Raw genomic sequence first — 18,430 nt, forward strand, 5'->3', positions numbered from 1 at the left:
ACCCATGCTGCATCTGCCCAATGGGACAATTTCTATCAAGATGCTTTGTTATTTCTTGTTGTGGTTCTGTTCGCCGAGCTGGAAGTTTTTGTTGCAAATGTTTCGTCCCCTGGCTAGGCGACATCATCAGTGCTTGGGAGCCTCCTGCGAAGCGCTTCTTTGATGTTTCCTCCGGTGTTTATAGTGGTCTGTCCCTGCCGCTTCCGGTTGTCAGTTTCAGCTGTCCGCTGTAGTGGTTGGTATATTGGGTCCAGGTCGATGTGTTTGTTGGAGTTTGTGGATGAATGCCGTGCCTCTAGGACAGAGGCAGAGAACAGCCAGGGAATTCCTAGAGGCACGGCATTCATCCACAAACTCCATCAACAAACACATCGACCTGGACCCAATATACCAACCACTACAGCGGACAGCTGAAACTGACAACCGGAAGCGGCAGGGACAGGCCACTATAAACACCGGAGGAAACATCAAAGAAGCGCTTCGCAGGAGGCTCCCAAGCACTGATGATGTCGCCTAGCCAGGGGACAAAACGTTTGCAACAAAAACTTCCAGCTCGGCGAACAGAACCACAACAACGAGCACCCGAGCTACAAATCTTCGCACAAACTTTGCTATTTCTTCCTTAATAATAGGCTCGAACATCTGCCCCACTACAGAGGTTAAACTAACCGGTCTGTAATTCTCTATCTTTTGTCTACCTCCCTTTTTAAACAGTGGCATCACATTTGCTGTTTTCCAATCTGCTGGGGCTGCCCCAAGATCCATCAAATTTTGGAAAATTACCGCCAGTGCACTTGCTATTTCTCCCGCCATCTCTTTTGGTACCCTGGAGTACATTCCATCAGGGCCAAGAGACTTACCTATCCTTAGCTCCGTTAGCTTGCCCGGTACCCCTCTTCTGTAATAATGATATTTTCAAGGTCCTTCACCTCTCTGTCCCTTACTGGCACGTTATTAGTGTCCTCCACTGTGCAGACCAGTACAAAATACCTGCTCAATGCCTCAGCTATTTCATTGTATCCCATAACTAAATACCCCTTCTCATCCTCTACTTTAGCCACTCTTTTTCATTTTATATATTTATAGAAACTTTTGTAATCTGTTTTTATATTCTGTGCTAGGTTTTTCTCATGTTCTGTCTTCTCTTCACAGCTCTTTTTGTGGCTTTCTGTTGACCTTTTAAAGTTTTCCCAGTCGTCTAGTTTAATGCTTTTTTGGTCACTTTGTATGCCTTCTCTTTTGTTTTGTTAGCCCCCTTATTTCCTGAGACACCCATGGCGGATAAATCTTTTCCTTGCAGTCCTTCCTTTTCACTGGAATATACTTTTGCTGAGCAGTTTGAAAAATTGCTTTGAAAGTCCTCCACTGCTCATCAATTGTCCCACCATAAAATCTTTATTTCCAGTCTACTTTAGTGAAGTTCTTCCTCATCCTATTGTAGTCTCCCTTGTTTAAACACAGGAGCCTGGTATTGGATTTTATCTTCACACTCTCCATTCTAAATTCAACCATTCTGTGATTGCTCCTTCCAAGAGGATCCCTAACTATGAGGTCATTAATTATTCCTGCCTCATTACACAGGGCCAGATCTGGGATAGCTTGCTCCCTCATCAGTTCCATTACATAATGTTCAAGACAACTATCGTGGATACGTTCCGTGAACTCCTCCTCAAGGCTACCCTGACCGAGGTGGTTCGACCAATCTACATGTAGATTAAAATCCCCCCTGATAATAAACGCATCATTTTTACAGGCATTAGTTATTTCTTTGTTTATTGTCCACCCCAGAGTGATATTATTATTTGGTGGCCTATAAACTGCGCCTAACAGTGACTTTTTCTTGTTAGCATTTCTAATTTCCACCCAAATTGATTCAACCTTATTCTCCATAGAACCTGTACCACCTCTCAGTGCTGCCATGATGTTGTCCTTGAATATCAGAGCTACACCACCCCACTTACCTTCCTGTCTGTCCTTCCAAATGGTTGATACCCCTGGATATTTAACTTCCAGTTGTGACCATCCTGTAACCATAATGGTTACTGTTATGAAGGTGTAGGTATGTACTGTACCTTTAAGAGAGAGTGGAAGCTGGCAACAGACCTGAAAAGGGTAGAGTGTGCTGAAAAATTTAAAAATATAACATTTAGTTGTGAAACAAATAGCTGGAGTTGCGTTGCTATTGTTACACAACAAATTCGAATTTGGCCACTCAGTTTAAATTATACCCTGAAAAATAACAAATCCCCCACTCAAGTTTAAATTGAGTATATTGACAATCTTAAAAACCAATGTCACAATTCAATGCTTTGGGGTACAAGACTGGGGAAAATTGAACATTTGGGAAGAGAACAGCCAAGGTAACAACATCTGCACACTGTCCAAAAAAAAAACCCCTTAAAAGGTACCTTAATCGATCAGTACCATGTGAAACAGACTTCCCAAGAACAACACAGGAATTCAGAGAAAACTGAAAGCGGTTTTGAGATAAATGTTGTTTTGTAAATCCTTTATCGGGAGTTTTATTGGACGAGTATTATAGAAGGGAAGGTAAAAGATAGGTTAGAGGAAGGAGTTGTAAATAGTTGTTAATTATTCTCTGTTACACTTTAAAATAAAAATTAACAACTTTATTTCTTAACTAGTTCTTGGCCTATCAAATTTTCACAGATTACCGCACGGGATAGATCTTTTCTGTGTTGCTGGTTTACATTAAGCAGGAGAGTTTACCCCGTGTTGTAACAATTACCAAATCATATTCATTCGTGATGATTTGTGCCATTAACTCATCAGCCTGGTTACAAATGCTATGAGCATTCAGGAAAAGTGCCTTTATGCTAGCTTTCTCACCCTCATGATTTCCAACATCTTTAACAATATCTCCTTTTTACTTCTTCCATAGTCTGCCTTGAACTGAAACCTTCCTGCACACAAGCTAACCTGCTGCTTACCTTATATTTCCTTCATACTTCCTGTTTTTCCATATTAATGATTTGAATATGAACATAAGAGGTACAGTTAGTAAGTTTGCAGATGACACCAAAATTGGAGATGTAGTGAACAGCAAAGAGGGTTACCTCAGAGTACAATTGAACCTTGATCAGATGGGCTGAGGGGTGACAGATGGAGTTTAATTTAAATAAATTCGAGGTATTGCATTTTGGAAAAGCAAATCTTAGCAGGACTTATACACTTAATGGCAAGGTCCTAGGGAGTGTTGTTGAACAGAGACCTTGGAGTGCAGGTTCATAGCTCCTTGAAAGTGGAGTCGCAGGTAGATAGGATAGTGAAGAAGGCGTTTGGTATGCAATCCTTTATTGGTCAGAGTATTGAGTACAGGAGTTGGGAGGTCATGTTGCGGCTGTACAGGACATTGGTTAGGCCACTGTTGGAATATTGCATGCAATTCTGGTCTCCTTCCGATCGGAAAGATGTTGTGAAACTTGAAGGGTTCAGAAAAGATTTACAAGGATGTTGCCAGGGTTGGAGGATTTGAGCTACAGGGAGAGGCTGAACAGGCTGGGGCTGTTTTCCCTGGAGTGTCAGAAGCTGAGGGGTGACCTTATAGAGGTTTACAAAATCAGAAGGAGCATGGATAGGATAAATAGACAGTCTTTTCCCTGGGATCGGGGAGTCCAGAACTAGAGGGCATAGGTTTAGGGTGAGAGGGGAAGGAATAAAAGGGATCTAAGGGGCAGCTTTTTCACGCAGAGGGTGGTATGTGTGTGGAATGAGCTGCCAGAGGATGTGGTGGATTTAGAATAGTATCCCTACAGTGTGGAAACAGGCCCTTCGGCCTAACAATAATACCGAACAACCCAGATGGCCCCTTCTTCAAAGACCGCAATTTCCCCTCAGACGTGATCGACGATGTTCTCCACCATATCTCCTCCACTTCCCGCTCCTCTGCCCTTGAGCCCCGCCCCTCCAATCGCACTAGGACAGAACCCCACTGTTCCTCACCTACCACCCCACCAACCTCCATATACATTGTATCATCCGTCGTCATTTCCGCCACCACCAGGGATATATTTCCCTCCCCTCCCCTATCAGCATTCCGGAAAGACCACTCCCTCCGCGACTTCCTCGTCAGGTCCACATCCCCCGCCAACCCATCCTCCTCTCCTGGCACCATCCCCTACAACCGCAAGAAATGCAAAACTTGCGCCCACACCTCCCCCCTCACTTCCCTCCAAAGCCCCAAGGGATCCTTTCATATCCGTCACAAATTCACCTGCACATCCACACACATCATTTACTGCATCCGCTGCACCCGATGTGGCCTCCTATACATTGGGGAGACAGGATGCCTACTTGCGGAACATTTCAGGGAACACCTCTGGGACACACTCACCAACCAACCCAACTGCCCCGTGGCTGAACACTTTAACTCCCCCTCCCACTCTGCCAAGGACATGCAGGTCCTTGGCCTCCTCCATCGCCAGACCATGGCAACACGACGCCTGGAGGAAGAGCGCCTCATCTTCCACCTAGGAACCCTCCAACCACAAGGGATGAATGCAGATTTCTCCAGCTTCCTCATTTCCCCTCCCCCCACCTTATCTCAGTCCCAACCCTCATACTCAGCACCGCCTTCTTGACCTGCAAACTTCTTCCCGACCTCTCCGCCCCCACCCCCTCCGGCCTATCACCCTCACCTTAACCTCATTCCACCTATCGTATTCCTAATCCCCCTCCCCCAAGTCCCTCCTCCCTACCTTTTATCTTAGCCTGCTTGGCACATCCTCCTCATTCCTGAAGAAGGGCTTATGCCCGAAACGTTGATTCTCCTGCTCCTTGGATGCTACCTGACCTAGTGCGCTTTTCCAGCAACACATTTTTCACCTTCGGCCTAACAAGCCAACACTGACCCTCTGAAGAGTAACCCACCCAGACTCATTTCCCTACCCTATTACTCTACATTTACCCCTGACTAATGCATTGAACCTACAAATCCCTGAACACTATGGGCAGTTTCGCATGGCCAATCTACCTGACCTGCACATCTTTGGATTGTGCGAGGAAACCCTCACAGACATAGGGAGAATGTGCAAACTCCACATAGTCAGTCTCCTGAGGCTGGAATCGAACCTGGGTCCCTGGCGCTTTGAGGCAGCAACACTAACCACTGAGTAACCATGCCAGTGGAGGTTGGTACAATTACAGCATTTAAAAGGCATCTGATATATGAATAGGAAGGGATTAGATGGACATGGGCCAAGTGCTGGCAAATGGGACTAGATTAGGTTAGGGTATCTGGTCGGCGAGTTGGACTGAAGGTTCCTCCACCACTTGTCTTAAAACAAAAATAGAATTTTTTATGCTTTTTTAGGCATGAATCAAAACTAAATTTCATGGATTTCGACTGATTTTCCCAGTCACTGATCCGTGACGCTCTTCCGTATCTCAAGGATAGGTTTAAAATTGAAGTTTAGTTCTTTGTTTTTTTTTCAATCTTGAAGTTCTCTTTGTACTTTAAAAATTAATTTCAAATGATTTGTCTTTCGATTGCAGTAGGCCATGGAGTTTAGGTTTGGTCCATTGGTAATGCATGGCTGGGCTCATTCCGTTGTGTGGTGCTTCGGGCATTTGGAAAGTTCAAGCAAGTACATGACCTGATATATCTGTGTCCTGGGGAAATACTGATAATAGCTTGCTGAGTAACGTTTGGCTCCTGTGTGAATGTGAGAGAAGATCCCTATTTTATAGTTAGGAGAGCAATATGGTGTTTCTCTAAACATTTGATTCAGTTACCAATTTAGAATCACTTTGAATTTACTGAATTTCAACAAATATTATTTTTTTTCAGCTGGACTTGAATTTTAATCAGAAGAATTTACACATGAGAGAAGACAATACGGTCTGAGAAGTGATGGTATATGTAAGTGATTGAATTTAATGGAGGTAACCTTTTATAAATATATCTCCATTTTTCTTAGCTTCCTCCCTCTCCAGTTTGCAATGAAATATTTCCATTTCTGATAACTTGATTCACTCCTCTCATTTTCTTGTTCTGCTGCATATCTAACATTTCCTGTGTGGCATTGTAGTACTTGTCTATGTGAGGGGCTGTGGTAGCATAGTAACAATGCCATGTGGTTGTGGGTTCAAATCCTACTGTGGCATTTGATCCTATTTAAGCAAATGACCAGAAATTGAAAACTGTTTCTCAGTATTTATACCACAAAACTATTATTCAGTGATACTAATGTCCTTTAAGGAAAGAAATCTACTAATCTAATCCAGCTCAGTCCGGCCGACATCTTACTCCAGACTCACTGTCATTTAGTTGATTCTTAATTAAAATGGCCTCGTGAGGGCATTCTCTGTTCAAGGGCAATTAATGATGGACAATAAATGTTGGCTTTTCCAGTGACCCGCACATCCTGTGAGAAAAAATGTGCAAACATATGGCAATGTGATGAATCTTCGGATGCTATTCATGCTGTTTTATTTATGCCATTTGTGTTCTTGTGTCATTTTTGAGAATTTGGGTCTTCTGAGTGATTTCAATTTATAATGTAAAGTCTGTTCCCTGGGGTGGGGGAGTCGGAACTAGAGGGCATAGGTTTAGGGTGAGGGGTAAAGATATAAAAGAGACCTAAGGGGCAACTTTTTCACACAGAGGGTGGTACGCGTATGGAATGAGCTGCCAGAGGAAGTGGTGGAGGCTGGTACAATTGCAACATTTAAGAGGCATTTGGATGGGTATATGAATAGGAAGGGTTTGGAGGGACATGGGCCGGGTGCTGGCAGGTGGGACTAGATTGGGTTGGGATATCTGGTCAGCATGGACAGGTTGGACCGAAGGGTCCGTTTCCGTGCTGGACATCTCTATGACTCTAATACTTGTTGATCTGCGTACTTCTCTCACTTTCAAAATTGCTTACTGTCCTCTCTCTGACATCGTATTCACTTGCTCAATGTGATGTAACTACCTCTGTGTTGTACTTTTCTGGACATCTCTGCTTTGTTCCAACTGTAAGTGGGATTTGACCCCATGATCTTTCAGTTCTAACTCTGATCTCTGTCATGGCTCCATCAACTATATCAAATTTAATAACCTTGGATGGGAATTGCTTCCCTCAATTTCTCACCCATTTCTTTCCTTGAGCTTCGGTTAATTTCCTTACATGTTGAATTTGTTTTGTCCTTTTTTTGGTTTTTCTAATATATTTTTATCACTTATTGTAATAATCTTAATGCATATCCACATCACATTGGAGCAGTTTGCAATTTCCTTGTGATTGCAAATTGTTCCTATCCTTTCGTGTTGCTTCCCCGCTCTCTGTCTTGTATCGTTCTATAAGAGTCAGATATCACGTAGTTTCCAGTTCTGTGCCATGCTCCATTGAGGCATCCTTTTCCTTTGACAGATGTTATTTATTTCCTATATTTTATGCTTGTACGTAAAGAATTCAGTTCCACTCTCGATGGGATTGTCCATATCCGATGTAGAAAACAGTGTATATCTTTGAGACAAAACAGATGCTCTATGTCCACTACACAACCCTGTAGGGGGAATAGTTCATGTATAAAAGCATTGAAACCTACAGCAAAGAAGACTGTTTGGCTCATTGTTTTTGTACTGGCCTAATTACACTTCCCACATTTGATCTGTAGCCCTGTGAGTATGTGATATTATTTAAATGCAGTTGGACTTTTGCTTTCACTATCCTTTCAGGCAGTGAGTTCCTGATGCCCACCAATTTCTGGTAGCCAACCAATCTCTTCAACTGCCCTCCAATCTTTCTGCCGATTACTTTACTTTAAAACTGTGCCTCCTGGGTTATTGACATTTTGTTGTGTGGAACAGGTTCTTCCTATTCACTCTATCCTGGCCTCTCACAATTCCACCACCTTGAATGAAATCTCAGCTTCCTGTGTCCCAAGGAAAAGAACGCCACCCTATCCAAATAGAAACAGAAAATGCTGGAGAAACTCAGCAGGTTTGGCAGTGTCTACACAGATGGTTTTGAGTCCTTCAAACTCAAAACCCTCCAGCCTCTCCTCACAGCTAAAGCTTTCATTGCTGGCAGTATCCTCATAAAGCACCTTTTATACTCTCCTTGTACAATCACAGCCTACATGTTGCAAGCCATAACTGTACGCACTACTCCAGCTGTGACTAAGCCAGTGGTTTTCAATTCTAGCAGAACTCCCAACTCTTTTATTCTGTGTCTCAGCAATTCCATTTGCCAGCATTTGGCCCGTATCCCTCTAAATCCTTCCTATTCAAGTACCCATCCAGGTGCCTTTTAAATGTTGTAATTGTGCCCGCTTCAACCCATCTCCTCTGGCAGCTCGGTCCATAAACGCATCATCCTCTGATTGAAAATGTTGCCCCTCAGGTCCTTTTTAAATCTTTCCCCTCTCACCTTAAACCTATGCCCTCTAATTTTGTATTCTCCTACCCCAGGGGAAGTATTCCACATGATTTCTTGACCGCCTTATCTACTTTTTCTGCTACCTTCAAGGATCTTTGGACTATGACTATGCAACAACAATGTGGTCAATACATGAATGCAGAAGTGCAGAATTGAGAAGCGGAGGGTAGTGAAGCTGGAGGAGATTTCGGAGGGTAGTGAAGCTGGAGGAGATTTCGGAGGGTAGTGAAGCTGGAGGAGATTTCAGAGGGTAGTGAAGCTGGAGGAGATTTCGGAGGGTAGTGAAGCAGCGAAGCCTTGGAGGGATTTAAAAAGAAGGATGGTAATTTCAAAGTCATGGTATTGGTTAGCCAAGACAGTGCAGGCCATGTGTAAGGAATGATGGGTGAACAAGACGTGGGCAGCAGAGTTCTGAATGGTGTCAGATTTACAGACATTGGAATGTGAAGACCATCCAGGGGTAGTGAAGTCGAGAGATAACAAAGGTATGGCTGCAATTTCAACAGCAGAGGAGCCATTGCAAGGCTGAAGACGTGCAACGTTACAGATGTTAAAATCAATAACTTTAATGATGGCATGGGTGTATGGTTGAAAGCTCACCTTGGGGTCAAGTGCAGCACCAAGTCTGTGGTAAGTCTGGGTCAGCTTCAGACTGCTGCCAAGGAGTGGGATAGATTCAGAGGCTAAAATATGGAGTTTGTAGCAAGGATCAATTGCCAGTGGCTTTGTTCTTCCCATCATTTAAAGGGAATCTCTGCTTTTCCAGTTCAGCATGTCCAAGCATGAGACAATTAAGAGGTAGTGGAGAGGCTGAAAGAAGTCTTGGTGAGGTCTAGCAGTATGCGGTTCTCAGTATACATGTGGAAACTGATGCTGTGTTTCAACGGTGTTACTGAGGGGCACTGTGTGGATATAAATGTCAGGGATCCAACGACAGATCCTTGAATATTACAGGTGATGCTGTAGATCTTGGAAGAAAGACTCCAAAGTTGCTCTGAAGCTCTCCAGCTATAGAGTCATAGAGTTGTAGAGCACGGAATCAGACCCTTTGATCTAACCCATCTGTGCTCACCAGATATCCTAAACTCATCTAATTCCATTTGCCAGCATATCCCTGTAAACCCTTCTTATTCATGTACCCATCTACATGCCTTTTAAATGTTGTAATTGTCCTGGTTTCCGCCCACCACCTCTGGCAGCTCAGTCCATACAACTCACCAGCTTCTTTATGAAAATGTTGCCCCTCAGGTCCCTTTTAAATCTTTCCCCTCTCACCTTAAACCTATGCCCTCGAGTTTTGAACTCCCCCACCGTAGAAAAAAGACCTAGGCTATTCATTCTATCCATGCCTCTCATGATTTTATAAGTCTTTTTAAGGTCACCCCTCACCCTCTGAAACTCCAGGGAAGGTAGCCCCAGCCTATTCAGCCTCCCCCTGTAGCTCAAATCCTCTATGCCCAGCAGCATCCTTGTTAATCTTTTCTGACCTCTGTCAAGTTTAATAACATCTTTCCTATAGCATGGAGTCCAGAATTGAATGCAATATTCCAAAAGTGGCCTAACTAATGTCATGTTGCAACTGCACAGGACATCCCAACTCTTATACTCAATGCACTGATTAAGGAAAACAAGCATGCCAAATGCTGTCTTCACCACCCTGTCTATTTGCAAATCTCAAATTCCTCCAATTTATTGCATATTTTCTTGCCTTACTCCTCTCTCCAAATATACGAGCTGCTACTGCTCTGGGTTGAATTTTATTTGTCACTTCTGTGCACATGTGATCGCTGATGAGATGTATAACTCCTGACTCACTATGAATCATCATATAATTCCAACACAAATCAAGGTGAACCCAGAAATGTGCACTAACCGTTTTGTATTTAGACCACATTGATACACTTGATCTTTGTGGCTGAAGGTAAATTCTGCCAGACTCTGTGTGGTGATATGGTGTGACACACTGAGAAGACCAAGAGTTGGGACCCTTGATGAAGCTGCCTCAGTGACCCTATGATCAAATGTGTTGTTTGATTCCACAGGATTGTAGCTGAAGATGAGTTTTAATATTGACCAGAGCATTTCAACAACAAATCCTCTGTCCAATCCAGAAGCAACCTCAACAGATGCAATGACAGACTCTCAAAAGGTAACGATTATAGATTCTATCTTTTTAATCAGTGGGTTTTATCATGCTCATGCACAGCAATCTGGGTGTCTTGTTTGATATACCCAGCTGAGAATATTTTGCAAGACTCCAGTACTGTTGTGGATGAGCAAAGGTATGCTGTTACATGCAGTATTATTGTCTGTCAAATTTGGCAAGGCTGCACATTAGTATAGAGGCATCATAGAGTGACCTTCAGCAGTGTTAGGAACCTGACACTGGGATGAATTCCAGATTCCAACTCTGTACCTTAACTGTGTCAATCCTGGAATTGTGGTGCTCAGTTAATAGCACTGAATGCCCACAGGAGGCAAAATTAGCTTGCTGGTGGAAGCAGCAACATTGGGTCATGCCACAGAGATTCAGTCTTTGCGAAGGAGAGCAGCTGGGCCAAAGGAAGGTAAAGCGCACGTTCTACCATGGAGGGCCCAATAACTCTCAGCCTTAAAACAGGAACTCAAAGTTTGTGAGAAGATTTGTAGCTCGGGTGCTCGTTGTTGTGGTTCTGTTCGCCGAGCTGGGAATTTGTGTTGCAGACGTTTCGACCCTGTCTAGGTGACATCCTCAGTGCTTGGGAGCCTCCTGTGAAACAGGAACCTTTCTTCAACTCTGTGTCAAACCTAAAACTGATGTGCACCAAAGAGTTTGGGTTCACTGAAATTGTGGAATAAAGATCTGCCAGCCTGCTCATCCACAGCATGGCCACATAAAAAACACAGAAGCTGGCCCGTAAAACACAGCAATCAAGCCCGCCCACACATACAAAACGCACCCTGTCTTGGCCAAACAGGCTAACAAAGAAACTAGACATGGCCAAGCTATTCCCAGACCAGAGAGTACACTTCCCAAACAGCCTCCGCAGTAAAGCTCCCAGCCTTGATTAGCACTGCGCTCCCAATACCCTAAGGGCAGGCTCGATTCCCACTGAAACCAATACTGCGGAAACAAACAGGCAGACCGTGAGACCCCGGAAGACTTTACTCGCAGGAGGAACACAATGGGCACTCCTGGATGCCAGGAAAAGGGACATTTACACATATTCACGTGGATGGGAAATACAATGAAGAATCCTCCAGAAGACATTCTCACCCACTCACGGAGATGGCTGGAATCTCCTGCGTCAATTACAAATGAATTTCTACTGCTGGATGCTTAACTAACTTCCATTCAATTTACTCTTCCTTTAATTGCTTTGTAATTTTCACCATTGTATTGTAACTAATTTATAATTATCACCTTTGTGTTGTACCTCTATAAAGCATGCCTGCACCTTCCATTCTGGGAGGCACATTCTGGCCATCAGTGCAGAAAATCAGTTCTGTGTCAGCCTGGTCAAATTTCTCTTCCGCGATATCGCTTCGTTTAAATAAACCGCTTGTCAATTTCACCATGATCCTCATTTGTGGTCTCTGATTCATTGGGCTGAATTTCTTTAACAGAAATTAATATTCTAAATTCAAAGGATGGCACAGTAACTCAGTGGTTAGCACTGCTGCCTTACAGCCCCAGGGACCTTGGGTTCAGTTCCACCCTCTGTGTGGAGGTTGCATGTTCTCCCAGTGTCTGCATAGGTTTCGGCCAGATACCCTGGCTTCCCCCCACCGTCCAATGATGTGCAGGTTAGGTGGATTGGTCAGGTTTAATTGCCCATAGTGTCCAGGGATCTGCAGGCTAGATGGATTAGCTATAGAAAATAGTGTTACAAGGAAAGCGTTGGGGTGGAGAGTTGGTCTGAGCCTGGGGTAGGACACTCTTTGGAGGGTCAGTGTGGACTTGATAGGCCAAATGACCTCTTTCTACACTGTAGTGATTCTGATTCTGTGAATTGCATTCTCCCTATCCCATGTCCTACAGGAGATTGTTAGGATATTAATTGATGATGAGGGGATTTCATATTTCCTACCGTTCACCAACTTGTTTAAACTGTTCCAGAAGTGTCAGATGCTTGAGACGAAATCTGGCCTCAATCCTGTGGCCAAATTCAATCCATTGTAACTTGTCCCCACTCTGTAGGAAAGGTCTTTTGACTTGAAGAATCCCTACAATTTGGAAACAAGCCCTTCGGCCCAACAAGTCCACACTGACCCAGGCCCATTCCCCTACTCTATATTTACCCCTGACTAATGCACCTAACCTACACATCCCTGAACACTAGGGGCAATTTAGAATGGCTAATTCACCTGACCTGCACATTTCTAGACTGTGGGAACAAACCGGAGCACCCAGAGAAAACCCACACAAAGAGAATGTGCAAACTCCACACAGAGGCTGGAATCAAACCGGGGTCCCTAGCGCTGTGAGGCAGCAGTGTTAACCACTGAGCCACCGTGCTTCCCCAACCTTTAGTAATGCAGTCTGTTAAAAGCCATTTCTTATGGATTAGTTTATTTCCAGAGAAGCTCATCAGGCTATTTGACCACAAAAGCAGATATAAACAAGTCTGGTGCAGGTCCACATGGCCACAAAAGTCTGTGGAGGCCAAGTCCCTGATTGGCTTTAAGACAGAGAAATGTTCTTGATTCGTATGGAGTTCAAAGGTTATGGGGAGAAGGCAGGAAAATGGGGTTGAGAAATGTATCAGCCATGATTGAGTTACAGAGCAGACGCGATGGACAAAATGGGCTAATTCAGGTCCTATGTTTTATGATTGTGTAGGCCCTTACACTCATTTCCCAGCTGGGGGTCATGATAGGCAAAGAAAGATCCGTACATTACTTTTCATACCCTCAGAGTGTCCCACGTTGCGAGTGAAGTGTAGTGTGGGTCTGTCGTGAATTGCAGTGATTCAAGAAGGCAGCTCACACTCACCATTTACACCCACTCCCCCAAGTCTCCATGTCCCTTTTTGCCTCCGATTCCCTGGATTGCACTTTGAACTCAGCCTACAACCGTTCACCCCACCCCCAAGCCCTGACATTACACCTTAATTATGCCCACCTTATCCTCTATGGACTTCCTGTGGAAGCCGCGGTGATGGTCACTGTCATTAACTCCCCTCTCCATTGCCTACCATACCCTCTGATGATGTTCTGCACACCCCCATGCACCTTGGGTTGTGTCCCGTCACCATACTTATTCCCATCTCCACAAATGCTTCTCTTTTGCTGTCCTCCCCAGCTTTGACTCCCTACCCCTTTTGGCAAAGATTCTCCCAACTTCCCCCACAGGCCACACTTGCACCCTCCTTAACAATTAATGGACATACCCCCCTGGACTGAATTCATCTCAGACATCTGACTGACTTTAATAAACAGCTTCTAGACATGACTGTCTGGGCTCTGGCCATACCTTTGCAGCTCCCTGACTGATGGTATGTGATCTCCTGACTGCTGCTGCTGCTGCTGGCCGTATGGACTGACTGTTGTCCACTACCTGGACTGATCCCCTAACAGTAAGCACCTCAGACTGATGGCTGACCATTAGGAGAAAGTGAGGACTGCAGATGCTGAAGAAGAGCTTATGCCCGAAGCGTCGATTCTCCTGCTGCTCGGATGCTGCCTGGTCTGCTGCGCTTTTCCAGTACCACACTTTTCAACAACTGATGGCTGACCATTGCCAAGTTTACTAAGCGTGCCCCTGACTGATGGTATCACCTCCCCCACTCTCCCCTGTTGACTGAGAACTAGCCCCCACCCAGTTGCTGACATGTCCATTTGGTTGAATTAACATACAGTGTATTTGGCACACAGACACCTGGCACATCCTGTAGATGTTAGATTGGCGACTCAATGTGTTGTGGAGGCAGATGTTCCTCTCTCCTGTACTGACAAGCTTATCTGTCTGTCTGTCAGTATAAAATATCTCATCGGTATGGTAGTACCCGATAGCTGGCAGACTGGCACTTCAGCCAGAGCCAAACACTGACTAGCATGATCGAGTAAGGCAACGTGGGATATGCTGGGAGCATGCAGGTAGGTGCTAAGTGAGTGAGCGATACAAGGACCAAAGAGCAGCTCTGAGATAAAGTCTGGGCCAATGTGTGAGCTATCCCTGCAGCAGCTTCTCAGTAGTGGTTGCTGATGCAACCTGTGATGTATGTTTGCACTTCATGAGTGGCCTGCAAGTGTATCAGTGAGATGCCATGATGATCATGAGGGGGCGGCAGGTGCTAGATGGCAATGTCCATGGACAGGGGTTTTGTGCGGCTGCTGCCTATGGATCAGCCTGAGATGTGGCTTGGCCTTGACAACATGGGAGGCCCTTAGGAGCAAATGGTGAGCTGGAGTCTTCAGATATCTGCACTAATTGTCACATCAAGAATTCTCATTGTCGACATTGCTCAGCATGCTTGCTAAAATAGGAAACTGAGTACTAATGAGGCAACCTGGGACGGAGGTGAGGGCTGCAGATTAGAGTCTAGATTAGAGTGGCGCTGGAAGCGCACAGCAGGTCAGGCAGCATCCGAGGAGCAGGAAAATTGACGTTTCAGAAGGGCTTTTGCCCGAAACGTCGATTTTTCCTGCTCCTCGGATGCTGCCTGACCCTCTGTGCTTTTCAAGCACCACTCCAATCTTGACTGCTGCTGTAATCCCCCTTATTTGGCAACTCACTGCTGTGTAGTCAGAAACTTCACTGTTCATCAAAATCATGAAAGGTGCGATGAGATGCTTGCTTCTTCCCATATCTCTGATTTTAACTGCTCTACCATTGACAGCTGTACTTGCAACCAACTGTGGGAAGATCAGATGAATCTAGTCCAGTCTATGATGGACTGCAAGTGGCATGGAACTTGCAGTTGTTCCTGAGATTCAGACTTATTTCTGGAGTTGCTTCTAGATTTTTTATACTTATTGCGTGAATAAGAAATGTTTGGAAGAATATAAGCCAAGCGCAGACAGGTAGGAGTAGTTTAGTTTGGGATTATAGTTGGCATGGACTGATTGGACCAAAGGGTCTGTTTCCATGATGTATGATTCTATGACTCTACGCTCCTAACTGCGAGATGTGCCTCTCAAACATCTAATCCAATTCTGCTCTAAGTCTCCTACTTAGCTCACATCGCTCAGACCACTAGAAGATTCCATTCACTGTCTTTCCATGTTCTTTCAACCAAAGGTTTTCACTCCATATTTCTTACAGTGAACTTCATCTTCCACTTATGCATCAATTCCACCAATTGCCTTTGTCCTTTTGAAGTTCTGCAGTCTTACAAAACTTGGAGACATTGTTTTTATCATCCACAAACAAACTGCACAAATACCTTTTGGAAGTCCATATACACACACCCATAGCATTAACCCTATCAACTTTCACTGGTATCTCCTCAAAAGAACTCCAACAAGATAGCTAGACATAATTTTCCCTTACCAAATTCTTTCTGGCTTTCCTAATTCATCTACAATTGTGCATGTGACCATTAAATCTATCCTGAATGATTGATTGCTTCTGGAAGTATCTCCACCATTTAAATTAAGTTGACTCATCTGTAATTGCTGATGTTTCCTTGCAACCATTTTTGAACAAAGGTGTGCGATTTGCAATTTTCCAGTCCTCTGGCATCACCCCCATGTCCAGAGAAGACTGAAAGGTTATCACTAGTCCCTTTGGAAATTTCTACTCATTTCCTTCAATGGCCTTGGTTGAACCTCATCTTGTCCAAGTGAGTTGTGAACTTTAACTGCCAGTACCTTATCCAATACCACCTGCTTATCAATTGTGAAGTGATCTAGTCACTGATTTCCTCCTCTGTCAGTAAGGGCAGATGAATACTATTCATTTAATATCTCAGCCATGTGCTTCTGCTTTCACTTGATTCCCAGTTAAACCTACTCCTCATTTTACCATCCTTTTATTTATTTGGGATTGGTATTTTCCTTTGTTAGCTGTCAGTATTTTTCCTAATCCCTCTTAAGCCTTTTCAGTTCCTTTCAGAACATTTTGTATTCAATTTGGATCTCATTTTCTACCTGACGTAAGCACCCTTTTCCTTTTTATCTTCGTTTCTGACCCCTTTTTCATCCAGCAGCTCTGGATTATAATATCTTTCCCTTTTGAGGGAATATACCTTGACTGTATCTGAACCACTGAGGAGAAAGTGAGGTCTGCAGATGCTGGAGATCAGAGATGGAAATGTGTTGCTGGAAAAGCGCAGCAGGTCAGGCAGCATCTAGGGAACAGGAGAATCGACGTTTCGGGTATTAGCCCTTCTTCAGGAATTCCTTCAGAAACGTCGATTCTCCTGTTCCCTAGATGCTGCCTGACCTGCTGCGCTTTTCCAGCAACACATTTCCATCTCTGTATCTGAACCACCTCTACATCATTTCTCCTTCCTGCATGGCTGACAAGTGTCAAATAACATTTATGCTATACTTAGGTCAGGCAATGATTGTCTCCAACAAAACTCAGAATCTATCTGTCACCCCTTGATGTTCAATAGCATTACCCTAATTATATCCTCTACAATCAACATCCTGGGAGTTACTATTGTTACACTACGGCGGTGAACCCTCCTGTTAATTAAACCAAACACTCAAAAAACTCACCTTGCCTCATAATCTGTTAAAATATGAGTGACAGAGAGCTCCCAAATTCCACTATTTAAAGAAAATAATATCAATTTATTCTTTAACTCTAAAAGTGAACATTTAACAACTATTTACAACTCTAAGCCCCCTTTCTCCTAACTGCATATTATCTGCTTCTGTCGAACAATATACTGTTCCAATAAAATAAAGAGCCTTATTAAAATTATTGAATTGAATTGAATTTATTGTCACATGTACCGAGGGCACAGTGAAAAGCTTTGTCTTGCGAGCAATACAGGCAGATCACAGAGTTAAATAGCATAGATAGTAAATAATAGGTAAATAGTGGCAAATAACAAAAACACAGGTACAGGCGAATGTTAAGAGTTTGTGAGTCTATTCAGTATTCTAACAGGAGCAGGGTAGAAACTGTTACGAAACCAGCTGGTGCATGTGTTCAGGCTTCTGTACCTTCTCCCCAACGGTAGTTTGTACAAAAACATTGCCAGGGTGGGATGGATCTTTGAGAATGCTGGCGGCCTTTCCTAGACAGTGGGCCTGGTAGATGGATTCTATAGTTGGGAAGCTGGCCTTTATGATTGTCTGGGCCGAGTTCCCCAGTCTCTGTAACCGCCTCCGATCTTGAATGGTACAGTTGCCACATCAGGTAGTGATACATCCAGACAGAATGCTCTCGATGGCGTCCCTAGAAAAGTTGGCAAAGGCGTTCACCGTTATGGCAAATGTCCTCAGCTGCCTGAGGAAGAAGAGACGTTGTTGGGCCTTTGTAACCAGTGCGTCCACATGAAGAGTCCAAGAAAACTTGTTGTGGATGACCACTCCCAGGAGCTTGACACTCTCCACTCGTTCCACCTCTGTGCTGTTAACGTGTAGGGGGACATGAGTAACATCCCTCCAAAAGTCAATAATGAGTTCCTTGGTTTTGCCGGCATTGAGAGCTAGGTTGTTCTCAGTGCACCATTTTTCCAGGTCTTCCACCTCCCATCTGTGGTCTGTTTCGTCGCTATTTGAGATTCGACCGACTATCATGGTGTCATCAGCGAACTTGTAATAAGTCTGGTATTTGGCAACGCAGTCATGGGTATACAGTGAGTAAAGTGAGAATGAAATATTGTCCCCAATCTTCACTGATTGTGGCCTGTGGGTCAGGAAACTGAGGATCCAGTTGCAGAGAGTGGGGCTTAGCCCGCAATCACTAAGTTTAGTAATCAGTCTCGAGGGGATAATAGTGTTGAAGGCTGAACTGTCAATGAGTAGGATTCTTATGTAGCTGTTCTTGGTGTCAAGATGTTCTGGGGGAGTGAAGGGCTATTACCTCAACTTAATTTCAAAACCATACAGTGGCTGTCATCGTCGGTGTCTGTCTGTCTTTTGTCTGAAGATCTCCCTGG

At 44.1% G+C, this 18,430-nt stretch overlaps 1 protein-coding gene across 1 annotated transcript in view; it reads left to right on the forward strand.

The window, feature by feature from the left end:
* LOC122564642 (uncharacterized) overlaps window positions 1–18,430 on the forward strand; it is a 609,322-nt gene that overhangs the window by 11,882 nt on the left and 579,010 nt on the right. Inside the window, exons 2-3 of the mRNA XM_087998559.1 lie at window positions 5,810–5,881; window positions 10,430–10,536. Of these exons, the coding sequence (XP_087854685.1) occupies window positions 10,444–10,536 (93 nt within the window). The 5' untranslated portion in view covers window positions 5,810–5,881; window positions 10,430–10,443. The remainder of the gene's footprint in view (window positions 1–5,809; window positions 5,882–10,429; window positions 10,537–18,430) is intronic.

The sequence above is a fragment of the Chiloscyllium plagiosum genome, unplaced genomic scaffold, assembly GCF_037043375.1.
Source record: "Chiloscyllium plagiosum isolate Xiang-an unplaced genomic scaffold, Cpla_swu_hap1 HiC_scaffold_21, whole genome shotgun sequence".
Classification (NCBI taxonomy): Eukaryota; Metazoa; Chordata; class Chondrichthyes; order Orectolobiformes; family Hemiscylliidae; genus Chiloscyllium; species Chiloscyllium plagiosum.